At 53.3% G+C, this 15,000-nt stretch overlaps 1 protein-coding gene and 1 long non-coding RNA gene across 5 annotated transcripts in view; one reads left to right on the top strand and one right to left on the bottom strand.

Annotated features, from left to right (window-relative positions):
* Window positions 1-1,299, bottom strand: part of LOC126572958 (uncharacterized) — a 2,321-nt gene extending 1,022 nt beyond the window's left edge. The window contains exons 1-2 of the long non-coding RNA XR_007607977.1: window positions 885-1,299; window positions 1-786 (exon numbers count right to left, since the gene is read on the bottom strand). This is a non-coding gene — a long non-coding RNA (uncharacterized LOC126572958). The remainder of the gene's footprint in view (window positions 787-884) is intronic.
* Window positions 1,300-2,731: 1,432 nt separating this feature from the next.
* The window catches only part of LOC126572957 (box A-binding factor), a 12,594-nt gene continuing 325 nt past the window's right edge, over window positions 2,732-15,000 (top strand). Inside the window, exons 1-9 of one of the 4 annotated variants that reach the window (XM_050232699.1) lie at window positions 6,377-7,008; window positions 10,811-11,103; window positions 11,172-11,394; window positions 11,491-11,880; window positions 11,957-12,478; window positions 12,557-12,844; window positions 14,147-14,393; window positions 14,480-14,759; window positions 14,854-15,000. The exon at window positions 14,854-15,000 is cut by the window's right edge and continues 325 nt beyond it. In XM_050232699.1, the coding sequence (XP_050088656.1) occupies window positions 6,733-7,008; window positions 10,811-11,103; window positions 11,172-11,394; window positions 11,491-11,880; window positions 11,957-12,478; window positions 12,557-12,844; window positions 14,147-14,393; window positions 14,480-14,759; window positions 14,854-14,944 (2,610 nt within the window). In that variant the 5' untranslated portion in view covers window positions 6,377-6,732 and the 3' untranslated portion in view covers window positions 14,945-15,000. Of the gene's footprint in view, window positions 2,835-6,376; window positions 7,009-10,810; window positions 11,104-11,171; window positions 11,881-11,956; window positions 12,479-12,556; window positions 12,845-14,146; window positions 14,394-14,479; window positions 14,760-14,853 lie in introns of those variants that run through there. The other 3 variants (XM_050232700.1, XM_050232698.1, XM_050232696.1) reach the window with 3 other exon arrangements.

The raw sequence follows: 15,000 nt of genomic DNA, 5'->3' as shown, positions 1-15,000 counted from the left end.
CTTCTGCGGCCAGTAGCATCGATCATCGATCACACGTTGTTTGCTGTGTTTGCAAGTTTATTACCAATTCACAATCCACGCCTGACATCAGCGGCGTGGGTACGCGCAGAAAATTCACATTGCCACACAACCAGCAATCACGAGTGCACACAATCGCGGTGGTAGTAATTGGTGTTTGTGAGAACTGGGCGAGTGATAAGACGGGTGTATATATAACCGTTGCGTATCATACCCTTCGTATCGCACAATATGGGGCGTGATATAGATAACGGTTATGTCCTTCTACTTCGATATATACTCAGCTCGCTGATGGCGACACACACGGGCGGCGTATGACGAATGCGCGCAGTGACGCAGATCGAAACACAATGCGCCACGTCTTTCTCCGTACTTTTACTGCGCCTCCAGAGCAACACAACTCTGCACAACACTGCAATTTATGCCCGTTTTCTGTGACTTTCTTAAGCCACCGGACGAGCTTCAGATCACCTGACGTACAAACAGATCACATGATGCACTCGATCACCTCGATGAAATCTTCATCTCTCGCCACCAATGAGCACGGCACAGGATCGACACCGATGAACCGTATCACCAGCTCCGTTAGAGCCAACACGTGGTGTGCACTAGCCCCCGAAACGGTACTACACTAGGATCAGACGCTGCGAAAGCGAAAGCGAAGCGGCGCACAAAAGGACCCACCTTTTGAGGTCCCTGGTTGCGATCGAACTGAGGCACACGGTTCAAAGCACGGCGCACGAAAAGTAGCACGCTAGCAGCACACACCTTGATAGGCCCGGACCGCAGGAAGCAGGAAGGAAATATTGTAATGAATATCTACGATAATCATATTATAAGATAATAAGTTTGATAATGTTATTTACCGTAGCATAGCATATCGCATACTGCACTCCTCAGTCGCGCCAGTAGGCAGTAGGAAAGACCGAATCTAAAACCCGCAATCTTGTGGCCTGGGCCCACCCCGGGGCGTTTTATCTGCTTACCTTACCCACCCCGGGCGCCCGGGACCTCGGGTTTGGGGGGCCCCCTATCTTGCAGATATGATAGTGTCTATCTATAGTTATCTGCTCACAATCACACCGATTGTCTATACGCCTTCTAGCGTGCCCGCGCCGGGTCCTGGCCGGGTGAAACCGTGGCAGATAATAGAATGCAAGCAGCCCACATGGTAGCGCACCTGAACCGGCACCAGGGTAGCGCAGAATGCAGAAGAGCAGGAGCAGACCCGGAACAGGATGAATGCAACTCGCGCCGGTGCTGGTTGTTGGTTGTTGGCCCGCGAGCACCGAAGGTAAGACGGTACCGGGGGTCCCTTTGGGCGATTCCGAGAAAATGATGCATTTTACTGCGTGATTATCAATATTTGTACGACGATTAGGCACACACGGGCCGGGGCCATGGCAGAGCAAGAGAAGAAGTTTCGTTTGAAGGAAAAGTCTTGTCCGCGCGTTCTGTTTGATTCGCCGGTGGTATGTGTACTTAAGACGAGGTTTCTGGGTTCTATTTTCCCCCCGAAAAAATATGATTTCAACACTACGAGCATACGTGAGAACGTCGTAGAACCTTTCTACCATTCTGTGGAAAAGGGATAGCAAATTGGACCGCGCTATCTATTTCGTTTTTTTTTCTATCATCTAAAGTATAAGCGAAGGTTCTCACATGGTGTGATGGACTGCATTCGAATACATTCTCCATCCTGAAGGGTGATGAAATGAGGAGAGATTGGTGGACATGATCCTACTTCAACGAGAAGATACTAGACCGAATGATTGTTGTATGTTCTCGCATGTTGTACACTCGATTGCTGGCCCGAAAGGAACTGATACAATGGAGAAAAGGAACCATTAACCTTCCTTTCGTGTTGCGCCACATCTCTCAGGATTCCACTAACTGCACACGCCAGCGCTAACAGAACGTGATCCTTCACGGACGGATCGTCGTCCTCGTCGCACCGTCTGTTCCCTTGACACGGTACTGGCTCTCACTGGCGCTGTTTGGCCGGTTCGGTCCGGGCGGTACCCGGACACGGAACGTGAGTATAGTTAGTCCGCCCTATCTGGCCACTTCTGCCAGCGCAGGCACCCGGCAGATATAGAGGTGATGATAAAACGGTTGTCAGAGATAGGGCGAGTTATCATCCTTTTGCGCGGAGACCATCCGTGGTTAGGCTAGGTTGTGGGTGCACACAAAGTGAGGATGGCCATCCCAGATGGCCAGGGCCGGCCATTCGAATGCTGGCACTGCATCGGACCAAAGGATCTTCGGTCAATCTTCACCTCCGAAAATAATCGAAACAAAGAACAGGTAGAAAGTGAAAAGAGGAAAGGAAGACGAAGAGAGAGAAAAGAACGTCCTGGACTGGTAACCAATCCGTGGCCATCTTGTCCAGGGAATCACCAAGCAATGCCACCCTGCCAAGAGTCAACCTGGGGGACCGATCGTGACGCTTTTCCCCTCGTGGAGCGAACCGTAACCGTGCTTAGGGCAAATCAAGGTACAACAAATTGATATGTTAACTTATCAAGCCCGGCGGCAGACCCAACACACTTCACTATCTGTACCGCGATATAAGCTTTTTCGAAAACGAAATCAAATCGCAGGCGAGGGCGTTTGCGAAGAAGGGGCCTCGTCGATCGGTCGCTCGAGTTCGCGCGCGCCGGAGCACCAACTTTAGTGTTTCCCGTTGTCTATCGTGGTGGTCTCGTGCTCGTGCCAGGACATCAGGAGCGCCATACCAGGAGGATGGCTAGGCGGATAGTTTACTTGATTCGGGATGCCGGGAAGTCTCCTGGCCCCGATGGATCGACAGAAAGGTAAGCCGTGTGTGTCCGGAGCCCACGATCCAAGTGTCCAACGAGTGTGTTCCAGCGTGTCCGTGTCTATGCGAAAGAGAATCCACGGCCACGGTACGCGAGGGCAAAACATGTGGAACAAATTTGTGGATCAGAGTGACCGCGGTGACGATCGTGATCGCTATCGCGTCGTACCTTTGTGATGGACATGACGAAACGGTCGTCTGATGGCGTCTGATGGTGCACGACGTAAATGGATGACAATGTTTATGGCAATGTCATATAATTTATTGTAGCTCTGGTCTCTGGGCTTGGTGGACCGGAGGTGTCGACGGGAGATCGAATCGAACTCCCGGACTCTGGACAAGCCGGAGGCCGGACACAGATGCTGCCCTGGAAACTATCGATTTCGAAGCGTCGCTCCACAGCACCTTGCGCCACTCGCACCTTAGGGTACCGAGGTTTATTATTATATCGAAGTTCCGACCACTGGCCACCCGGCCCGTCTGTCTCGTGTTCAATTCGTTGATAAGAGTTGAGGGAGGGAGGGAATGGAGACGGACCAGGACGAGCGAAGCCACTCAGAAGGGGCCACAAACGGTATCTATGATAAAGGGTACGACGTAGGTGTGCTCCTCAGTTCTCTGGCCCGTCCGCTCGACCGGTGCGCTCCGCGGACGTTATCATGGCCGGTCTGCTGTTGCTGCTGCTGCCGCTGGTCGTCGCTTATCGTCCCCGCTTGTTTACCCAGCGCCCGTAATGAACAGCAAAACGTGGCGTACGTGGCGCGTAGTATCACCAGCACCTTGTAGGGGTTTGGCTTGCTTGATGCTGCTGCTGCTGCTGTTGCTGTTGCAATATGGCAGCCGGTCTGATAAGAGCAAAGCGAGCACAATTGCAGCCGCTACCCGAACATGGCCGCTCCCGTCCACGCACCCAGAGTACTCCAAATGGCCGTGGTGGTGGTGGAGTCCACGGTGCTTGCCCCTTTTCATCGTCGCAGGTGAAGACAGCAGCACGGAGCACACGGCTCTCTGTGCACTGGGAATGGAATGTGAGCTACACGTATATGGGTCATTTGTTGGAGTGAGGGGTCCACCGACCGATGGTTTTGGGGCTTTTTTTTTGATGCTGGAAAAGCAATCTTCAGCCAGATCCCCTTCGCCTTCGGCCGATCGATCGACTCCACCATCTTTTGGAGGGACCATCCTTTGCTCAATTGCTTTCGTTTGTCAGCTGTCATTCCGACGGGGCAATCAATAACCCTACTGTCAATGCGAAGTGCCGTTGTTGTTGGCTTGTTTTCGATCATCATTTTCGTTGTCCAGCGGCAACACAATGGAGTAGCCGCTGGAGGACAACGAGGGGGCGCTTGGTTGTTGTTTTGCAAATGATTTTCCGTTCACTTCCCACGGGGCGGGGGGCAGCATTTTTAGTGGTTCGTTGCTTCAATGGGTTGCCTGTCTTCCCAGTCAAGGACACCGGTTTTGCTCTTGCGCAGAATCCGGTTGCTCCGCTACCTTAGCAACCAACTGGACCAATGGTGACTCCTTTCTGGATAGTATTTATCCAACGCGCATTCGCGGGTTCGGTGAGCAATATGGTAGCAGGTTGCTTGCCGCTCCTGTGGCCGTTCATGTTGTTGTTGTTGTTGTGACCAGACTCCACTGGCTACACCAGCCGACACCAGCAGCCAGCCAGCCAGCCAGTGTGCAGATAAGATAAGGGAAGCGTCCACCAGCGGGGACCGTAGCATCGTTGGCGAGCAGGTTGAGCAATGTTTGCACCACCACCCGGGAATGTCACATTTCGCTCACTAATCCATCAAACGCATGGTTTTATGCTGCCAGGTATGTTGCCACCGCTCTGCCAGGGCCAGCATTCCACACGGTAGAATGGCCCCGTGGCGGCTGCAGAGAGCCTGAGCCGTAAAGCTGTGCCAGAGAGGCGGCAATTAACGAGCAAACAACAAATTAGTGTGTGAGGCCGGGCACGAGCCCCGCAGCATCATGCAGGCGTGGGTGCGCCGGACGGATCAAAGGAAAGAACGCAGCGCAAGTTTGGTTTAGTTTTGCGCAGACTCGACCCGGGGCTGTGCTGTTGCCAAACTAGGCGTACTCGGAACTAGCACGATCGTCGTTCCAGGGTTCATGCAAAGCGACCTAAAAGCAACCACTCTCGGCCTCCTCCGGCAAGAACGTAGACAAACAGAACAGCACGAGGATGGCTCGCGACACGTCTTGGGTCGTTTATTGCATGTTTAGCCGGTCGGATGGGCCTTCCACAGCCCCCCCCGGTGTGGAAGAAGGAACCATAATGTTCTCGTGACGTGACGGTACGCACCGGACGCACTCGGGATAATGTGCTGGTGATCATCGGGTTTTTGGCGGAATCAGCTCGATCCCTCGACGTGTGCAGGAGTGGTTGCCTGGCACTAGCGATGAGAATGCGGCCGGGGAAGCGGAGGCAGGATCGGCACCACCGGGCGCTGACGCTGGGCAAACATGGCCCGAAAGCCCATAGACCGCGAGGCCGGATGGATGAACCCACCATCACCACCACACCCGGGGGGGGATGACACTGGGGAGGGATGCGGTTGTTTTGTTGATTTTGGCCTCGGTCGCTCGTCGCTCGCCGTTGTTGTTGTTGTGTGTATTTTTTTTTTGGTTCTTTTCCCCCCCGTTTTTCTACGAGCCCCGTTTGCAGGGTTGGCAAACGATGCTCGAGGGATGGTGAGGTAACGGCGTCGGCGTCGTCGTCCACGGAACGGGGCCGGCTCCGGTTGCCACGCTGGCAGTACTCGCGTTTCGCCAGAGCCTTCCGGGCCGGTGTTGATGTCGGATCGGCCCAAGTTCCAAACGGGGGAGCATCATTGCCAGCCAGCCAACCGGCCAGCCAGCACCATTGCGAGGTCCGTGGCCAGCGGACGAGCGGAGGATTCTTCGAGGAGGTAGGTTTGGCCAATCAAGCCGAGCGGGTCAAGGGTCGTAAGCACACGCGACAGGATCCAGAGTCCTCGCTGGTGATCGCGTTGGATCCGGTGCTTTGCTTTGCATCGTGTGTGGCCTCCGTTTGTGGCATTAACTGTAAGTGTGCACACGCGTGTATGTGAGTGAGCGTGAGGTGTGTGAGTGCGTGTGTGTTTTACTGGTGTGTTACAATCGAAACATCGCTGATAAGATAAGCGCGAGAAGCGCGGGGTGACAACGATGATGAAAACCCCCTCCTCCAGAAAGTGGGAAGGGGATGGGGCGGAGGACCGTCAGCAGGAACGGTCGGTTTGAAACGACGACAACCAGCGCACAGGGCCTCCGATGGCAATCGGTTTGGGCTTTGACGGCGACGAGCGCGTTTATATATTAATATATATAGAGAGAGAGAGAGAGAGTGAGGAGCGATCCACACCTCCGGAGGTCCGGGGGCCCCAATTATCAGCTCCTCGCGCCACCTTTCCCCTCCTCTCCTCGGAGCACCTGCAATCCGTCGTCGCACGTCGTTTTTTCCTTCAATTTCCACCCCACCGGTCGAACGGGGGTTCAATTCCCGTCCAATTTGTACATAATTTGTGCGGCAGCGGCAGCAGCAGCAGCAGCAACACGGGCGCATCGCTAGCGTCCTACGTCCTTAGTCGCAGCGAGATGCTCCTTGTGGTGTGATCGGTCGAAACCCTGAACGGACGGTAGCGCTTCGAGATACGCGAGATCGCAGAGATCGCGGATCATCAATCGATAACCGATAAAACGGGGACTTTCGGAACGGTCCAAGTGGCAAAAAAAAAGGCAGATCGCAGTGTGTGCGCCTGGGGAGTGTAGTGACCTGACAGACTGTCCGGGATTGACAGACAAACGGAACAAACGGTGCTCACGTGGTCTCGCGCGGTGCGGAAGAGTGAAGCAATCGACACACGACACAACACAAAATGGCCGTTTCGGGTGTATCGAAGGGTAGGAATGGTGCAGTTAGTGAACCTTCCTCGTCCTCTTCTTCCTCCATCTCGTCACCATCGGTAGTGAGCAGTAGTGCTGTAGTGGCAGTGACAGCATCCTCGACTGTCTCGACCGAGACCATGACTACTGCGATATCTTCGTCGTCGTCGAGCGGAACAGTCACCGGTGAACAGCAGCAGCAGCAGCAGCAGCAGCAGATGTCGTCTTCATCATCGTCATCGTCGTCCGTGGTTAACGATCCGAGCAAGGTACGGGCTTGGTGTGGCGCGCTTTTTGGCGCGAAAACAACCAGCGCCCTAATCAGTCCGTGTCCGTGGCGGCAGCAGATAGGCCTTCGGGAGGAGTATCCTGGGAGATATCCGACGGTATCAGCAGCAGCAGCCCGCTTTCTGTGGCCACTGTCCCCCCCCGCTCTCGGGGGACACCGCGGGAGATAAAATATGTTTATCTGAATTTGTGCATTCTCTCTCTCGCTCTGTCTCTATTTGGGTTGGTCTGGTGGCCAGATAGTTATCATGGGCGCGCGCGCGCACACCGTCCTGGCCGTGGTCTGGGCCCCTATCGATAGGCTCCTATCGTTTGCGGATGAGTAATCTCACTGGCCAGGGGCCGGGGAACTGGTGGAATGTGTTTGGGAATGCCCTTTTTTCGCCGGTTCTTTCACCGGGACGCGATAGTAGGGTATCTATCTCTTCGCTGGACCCCCTGCAGAGACCCTGGGCCACGGTGAACTGATACGGGGAGGTCATTGTCGTGTCGTGGTGCGTGCTTGAAAATGGTGATGAGTGACACGCAACGGTGTGGATCGGAATCGGGAAGTGAAGAAAGCATTTCTCCGGTCTTCGGGAGTTGTTCGGGCTGTCGGTTCGGTTGTGGTCCCTGTTCACCGTGCCAGGCAATTCCCGGTGACCCGATGGTTCCAGGGATTCCACTTAGCAGAGCCATAAATCAGTGGACACAGCATGACGACCGGGGAATGCCGTATCGGTGAGGGAGAGACGCAATAACCATAACGTCGTAGGCGCCACCGGCATGTGATCCTTTGCTGAAGGTCAATGGAAAGGATCGGTTCGCCAGGTTTTGGCCTTGACGTGCTGCCCAAGATCCGGCGCACCTTATGGTTATGAGCTTGGTTTTATCGGGGTGGTTCGATCCCGGAGATACCGTAGAGACTTGGTTCAAAATTTATCTTAAGCACCGTTATTGGAGCATTGCCGACGGTTTGATTTTATGAACTACCGAGCTGGTTCCGGAGATCAACGCAAGGTGTCTCTGGGCCTGGCCCTGGCCCTGGCTGCTAGCACAGGAAGTCTTTGGCACCGCGAGCGTATAGAGTGATTGCTGCGCGCGATCGTATAAAGACGTCGCAGCGGACAAACTCGACCATTAGGCCGATGCACCTGCACGCGATGCAACATCTGCCGCGATGGACGTTGTCGCCTTCGTCCGGAACGCTTGCCACAGGCTTGTAAGTGACCAGTGCTAAGGGGTCGGGCCACGTCACGCATTAAAACCTATGTAAAATCGGTCAGATAAGCCCGCTCAGGCCCTTGGTCAAGCTGACCGTAGAATGCTTTGCGCACGCACGTCGCCCGCTCTAATTCGGCGGGATCGTCACGCGGCGGCATCATTTGTCCGTTCGGACAGAGTCCTTTGCCGTTGAGGAAAGAGAAAGGGGGAAGATTTCCTCCTCGGGTTTGTGCGCTCCCAAAGTCTGGATGCTTCGGTTCTCATTTCGTCCGGATATTTATAGCTTTCTGATAGTGATATCTCACTTGTAGTTGGGCCCAGTTGGGCCAGTTGGCTCAGGCATTCCTCTGGACGCCTTCTTCGGACCCATCGGATTGGATCGCGCGACATGCCGATTGGCGCCGGACCCGCTCGTATCGAGTACCGGGCTTGATCGATGATCTAGTGATCCTGTTGGAAGGGACAAGATCTAGGGACTTCTTGTACCACATTCCGGTGACTCATCGGAACTCGGCCGTAGCTCTCCTGGTTCTGTAATAGCGTTTTCACTTTTCCTTAAAAATCCGCCGTTGTGTCACTGTGAGACGGTGATTGGTACTAGTCGTAGTAGGCTGGTCGGTCCCCTGGTTGCTAGGCTACCTACTACCAAGTCTACCAGCGCTCACTAGGATGCTAGGGGTGCGGATCTGATTTCCGGCCTCGTCGCCCTCCTCTCTAATTGAATCCTCAGTTCCCTCGCTCACCCATTACCCTTTCCCTCCCTTTCCTACAATCACCTTCGACGAGGTGTGCTTAATTGCTCGCGGGAACATACCCGACGCACGGAGACACAGTTCCACGAATTCGGTTCACCCCTTCCCTTCGTTTCTCTACTTTATTGACTGGCCAGTTCCTTAGGTTCTTCGTAGCTTTGTTGCTATTCCTCGACCAAAGGGGTGATGATGGTGTTTTTTTTTCGCGTCTTTTTACTGCACTCGGTCCCGCGCTAGGAGAGCTGGGAGGAGATAAGAAGGAAGTTTTATGAACGCTACCTGACATTTATAGCACGAACCCCGCGAGCGTGCGCGCGCGCCTCTGTCCAAGGCGACTCGAACTAAAGTCCATCGTTGTTTTTTTTTGGGGCCCCGCGGCTCTGAGGGACGGTCGCTCCCATCCGTTGTGGCAGCACCTTATTGGAATAGAGGAGAAGGGCTGGGTGGTGGGCGAAGGTGATAGATAGATTAGTGGAGTATTGGGGACGAGCCATTTTTCGGAGAACCCAAACACCCAACCTGCTACTTTGTTGCGCCGAAGCAAATCCTCCGAATCCTCACCCTTGCTTTGGACATAATTCCACCTTTCGATTGTGCGTAGCGGAGCGGTCCCTGCGAAGCCTCCCCGCTGGTCATCCAGTTTCGCAACCGAACGTCGCTTCACTTCTACTTCTTCCTTCCAAGCCTTTGATACATAAGGTGTGCACCACTTGGACCAGACCGGGCCGCCATTGGTATCGGCCATACACCCTCGGCGTAGGTCGGGATCTGGATAAGATAGCAGCAACATCGGGGCAGCATCGGAGCAGCAGTGATTAGCGTGGTGTTGGAAGGAACATTAATGCTTATCCCCCCGGTGCGCCTGGAACCAAGGACGAGTCGATGGATAGCCGCGATTAGCGGACGAATAAGCTACGGATAATTTCGATTTTCGGTGGAAAATGCTCATCACGGACAATGCGCACGCACACCATGGCGAGTGTTTACCATCTTATCGTCGTCGTCATTATTGGGTCACCGTTGGGACACTCGCGATGCCCGCTCGACGGTGACAAACAGGGAGAGAGGGAAATGGATTCATTGGAAACGTATTTGGCCACCGCGGTGTAGCGTTGATTCAAATTTCTCTTTAATCTAATTCTAATTTGCGATTTACGGAACTAGTATTCGCTCCCTGAAGTTGTTTTGCAGCAATTGTGTTGCACTTTTTTCACCACTGCGACCATTTCATCTTCTAAAGTCATTTGCTTCAACTGCGTCGTGATATGATCCGATTAGACCTCTGGAATGCATCTTCGCGCGGACGCGTGGTCACTCTTGGAGTCCATATTTCCTTGGTCGATCAGATTGTTTACCACAAAAGGGGTAGATGAAGAAGAGGAAGAGCGTTCTTCCGTTCCTGTTTCGTAGTTGTGGTTGTGATTGGTGGTTTTCGTATTGGAGTCACCTCAGCGTCGTAGCGGCTGACGGATCACCGTCACCGACGGTCCGGGTGATCGGGGCCGGAAGTGCGCTGTTTGAGCGGAAGATACTCTGGGCGCGTCCGGAGGGGACCGGGTAGTGATTGCTTAACGGAACGCTTCTTGTTTGGTTACTCGTGTGCCCCGTTTACGTCACAGCGGATCGCAAACGGATCGCAAGTCACTCGCAGCTTGGAGCGAAAGTTGGTGAATGGCCTGGAGAGAGTGAGAGAGAGAAAGAGAGAAAGAGAGAGAGAGAGAGAGGACGTGAACGAATGAATCATTTGGTGATGGCACGTGACAAAAGCATTCTAGCACTAAACACGACCACTGACCTCTTTTCCTTCTTTCCGATCCGTCCGTTCCAGATGGAGCCGGCGAGCCACGGCGAGCCAAAGGAAGCGGAACAGAGCGACGGTGCGGAGCTAGTACCGGGTGGAACCAGCAACCTACACCAGCAACAGCAACAGCAGCATGCAGCGGAAGTGACCGACATGATCGTTACATCGGAGCTACATACCACGACCACCACCAGTGCCACCACCTCCATCAGTACCGCAAACGAACGGACATCGCCTGGCCAGCAGCAACAGCAGCAGCAGACGGCCGTGATCATCAACCAGCATAAACAGCGCATGATTACGACGACTGGACAGATCAGGTATGTGTTTTCGGTGGGGGACACTTCTTGGTTCAGTGTGGCGTGACAATTCCTTCTCGCGTTTACAGAGAGATCGGTGAGGGTCAGGAACCGGTGAACGAGTCTGCGGAGTATGATGCGGTCGAGTACCATCAGGGTGCCGGTGTAGAACATGCGCAGCACGCGTACACCTACGAGCAGGTCAGTCAGCAGCAACAGCAGCAACAAGAGCAACCGGGCACGGTGGTCAGCACGAGCGCCAGTACGTCGATCATGCCGGCACACGTCCATCTGGTGAAGCGTGAAGCGCTGGTAAGTGAAAAGGAAGCGGAAGGGGGGCTGGTGGTAGCGGCTGGAAGCAACGGAGCACCGGAACCATCTCCAACCACCGTCATCCCGCTCCACCAGACGCAAACCATCTACCTGGAGTACAAGAACGAAGCGAGCGAAGAAGCGGTCCGGTACGTGAACCGCTACGAGGACGTCAAGTATCATCCGCATCCGCGCTACATCTACCAGCAACCGCATCCGACCGCTCTGCCCGGACTACCGGCGAGTCTGCACGCTTCCGCTGGCCATCCGCACGTATCGCATCATCCGGCTGGACCACCGCCACCACCCCCGACGTCACACCATCCCGGACATCCGCATGGTGGCCATTCGGCGCATCTGCACGCACACCATGGCCACGCCGGTATGGGACCACCACCGGGGCATCATCATCAGCATCAACATCATCATCTGCAGCAGGCCCATCATGGCCAGTCCCAACAGACGGTGCAACAGTCGATCGAGGTGGTAGGTAGTCCGATGTGACTGATCAGCTGAGTTTCCAATGCTGTGATGCTGATTATGTTTACGTCTTCCGCTCCAGCTTCCGCAGCATTCGTCTGCGGCGGTGGCCACTCAATCCGGGACAACGATTCAGGTACAATCGCAAGGACCACACCAGACGATCCAGGTGTACGAGACGCACGAAGGCGCGGGGGAACAACATGTCCAGCACGTCACGGAAGGAACGGTCGATGCGAAGGCATCGCACTACACCAACCTGGAACCGGTGCTGTCCTCATCGCAGAACTACTACATCACGTCCGATGGGTATACGGCGGCGGCGGCAGCGGCTGCAGCTGCTACCGGGAACTACACTACCTTCTTGCCACAGAAGGAAGCCATCTACTACCATCCCGGTAGTCCGAACACGGTACTGTACAAGAGTGATCCAACGCTCACGTCATCGTCGATCGTGACGAAGCAGATCCACTACACACCACCGATCGGTGCCGGGCAGAATATCTACGATGGTGCGGGTACGCACACCAGCAGCTCACCGTCCGGTACGCAGCAGATCTACTCCGGTTACTGGAACACTAGCGCCGGTGTTGACTATAATCCGGTGAGTTCCAGGAGTATCCCAAACAGTGGCCAAAATGGGAGGGGAGATGCTAATGTGCGTTTCTCTTCGCCCCGACAGAACTCGACCTCGACGATCGTGATGGATAATGCGGGTGGGAATTTCGGTGAGTACGTCAGCAGCAATGGGCAGCACTGGCAGATCAGCTCGCTGAACGATGCGTACGAGACGCAGCTGGCCCCGCCGGCCGAGCACCGGGAGTGCGTCAACTGTGGCAGCTCCGATACGCCCCTGTGGCGGCGCGATGTCGTCGGCCACACGCTCTGCAATGCTTGTGCGCTCTATACGCGGCAAAACCCTGGCACCAACCGGCCACCGACACGATCGCACAAAGCCAAACAGACGGTGGTAAGTGTGACACACTCGTACGATGACCATTCCAGGTGGAGCGGAGTTCCAGGGGGGCGGAATCGAAACGGATCGAAGTAGCGAATGAGGAAGGAATGCCACAGGAATGCTTCTTTGCATTAATGGATGCGATAATTCTGGCGATTCCGCACGGCCTTTTTGGCGGGCTATTTACATATTTCACAACGTCTGAACGTGACACACACGCGAGCAAGCGCGCTGTGCCATCGCATCGCGGATCACATTCCTGGTTCTAGATCGGAGCATTACATTGGAATCCCGGATTGTTATGCTATAGCTTGTCGGCAGATGAACACATTTCTTTCTGTGATTTGAATCTGTTGCCATTGGCCATGATTGTTTGCCATGATTGTTGTTGCTACAAATTAGGGATTTTTATTTGTTACACCAATACACCGGCCAACGGTTTACGATTTGTATGGTAATCGTTTAATGGAAATGGTCTTTAGTTCCTTGTCAAGCACTAATTTGTTTGTTAGATCCTCTGTTACTAAAAGGAATTATCATGTTTGCATAAACGTGTAAGTTACTGGGACATTTTTTGTGAAGTTTCTTTAAGTAGAAGTGGATAAATTCATGGAGTTTAACAAAAATAGTTTCAGCAGGATGATGAGGTGATTTGCATCGCTTTATCGATATCTTTGGGCAAATTGTGAATCAAGCGCAGCATGATTAAGGATTTTGATATAAAAGATTTACGAATCGAGCATTTTTTTATGGCCGTCAAGGCGCCAGGCCCAGAAACTCTATTCACAATTTTAACCATCAGGATGTTGGTCTCAAAATCTGTAGATAGTGGAAAGAAAAAGTATAATTTAGGATTATGACCGCAAATCAGTCCTATAGCTTCAAAGTGACTAAGAAGGAATACTATAGAAGCCTCCTTTATTTTAATACTTAATGTTGTAGTGAAAGGGATTGAAAGGGATATTCAAAGGAATTGGATAATGATGTTTACAGATTGATTCGATCTTTTATTTAAGACCATTTTTCGATCCCTTTAGCAGAACACTTTTCTAGAAATAATGGATACGTGCTTAGCTTTTATTCTAGAGCATTATGAAGCTTTAGGCCAGAATTGCTCTCATTAGGTTCCATTTACAATTATTTCGATAGAGTTGGAAAAACACAAACTAGCAACTTCATATCGAACAAAACAGATCCACGACTCTTCATTCTCAAGCATTCCTTATTCCTTCCCATGCTGGCCCTTCGATCGATTTACCTCGATATTGATCGTGGCGCATTGTGTATTGAACGGTTTTTGATTTTTTTTTTCAGCAAAAGGCACCACCGGCCCAGGGCAACCGACGTTCCGGTGTAACGTGCGCCAACTGCAACACAACAACGACGACACTGTGGCGCCGGAACAACCAGGGTGATCCGGTGTGCAACGCCTGCGGACTCTACTTCAAGCTGCACAACGTCAACCGGCCGCTCACGATGAAGAAGGATGGCATTCAGACGCGAAAACGCAAACCAAAGTCTAGTCAATCGATGGCCCCGCCGATGAACGGACTCAACACCGGTGAGCATCATGTTGGCGAATCTTAAATATCTTTCCAGTTCGATTGAACGTCTTATCCCGTTCGTGGCCATTCCGTTCCGTTACAGCGAAACTGCTTCCCTCGATGATAACGCCCCAGTATCACACGCTCACGACGGAACCGAAGTTGTTGAGTGCAGGAACGGCGTCACATCTGGGCACTTCGCAACCGATGGAGCTTGGCAACTCTCCCAGCCATGATCCACGGTACGTAACCAGTGGCGGTTCACCCGGTGGCAATGGAGCTGCTGGTGGCAATGGAGGCAGCGGCAACCTATCGCCCCATCATCTGGTGAACCAAGTGCCAGTGGGGAACAACGGTGGACTCCGCCACATAGCGACTTCCCAGTAGGTATTCCGAGCTCCCTACCAAAAAGAAAAAAACAAGACTCATTCAGTGGATGTAACACGATTGTCTTGTGCTCTTCCTATACTACCACAGAGTGTCATCGATGGATGCCGCCCGAGGAGCGAATGGAGAGATTACCAGTGTCATCACGAGTACCGCCGTGGCCGAACGTTCCAGTAATTAGTCAAACCTTCCCCAACCCCCCAAAATAGGACCAAATGTTGCGTGTATGTGTGCATA

This window comes from Anopheles aquasalis, chromosome 2, assembly GCF_943734665.1.
Source record: "Anopheles aquasalis chromosome 2, idAnoAquaMG_Q_19, whole genome shotgun sequence".
In the NCBI taxonomy this organism is placed as follows: Eukaryota; Metazoa; Arthropoda; class Insecta; order Diptera; family Culicidae; genus Anopheles; species Anopheles aquasalis.
This window is presented reverse-complemented; position numbering and strand designations above follow the sequence as displayed.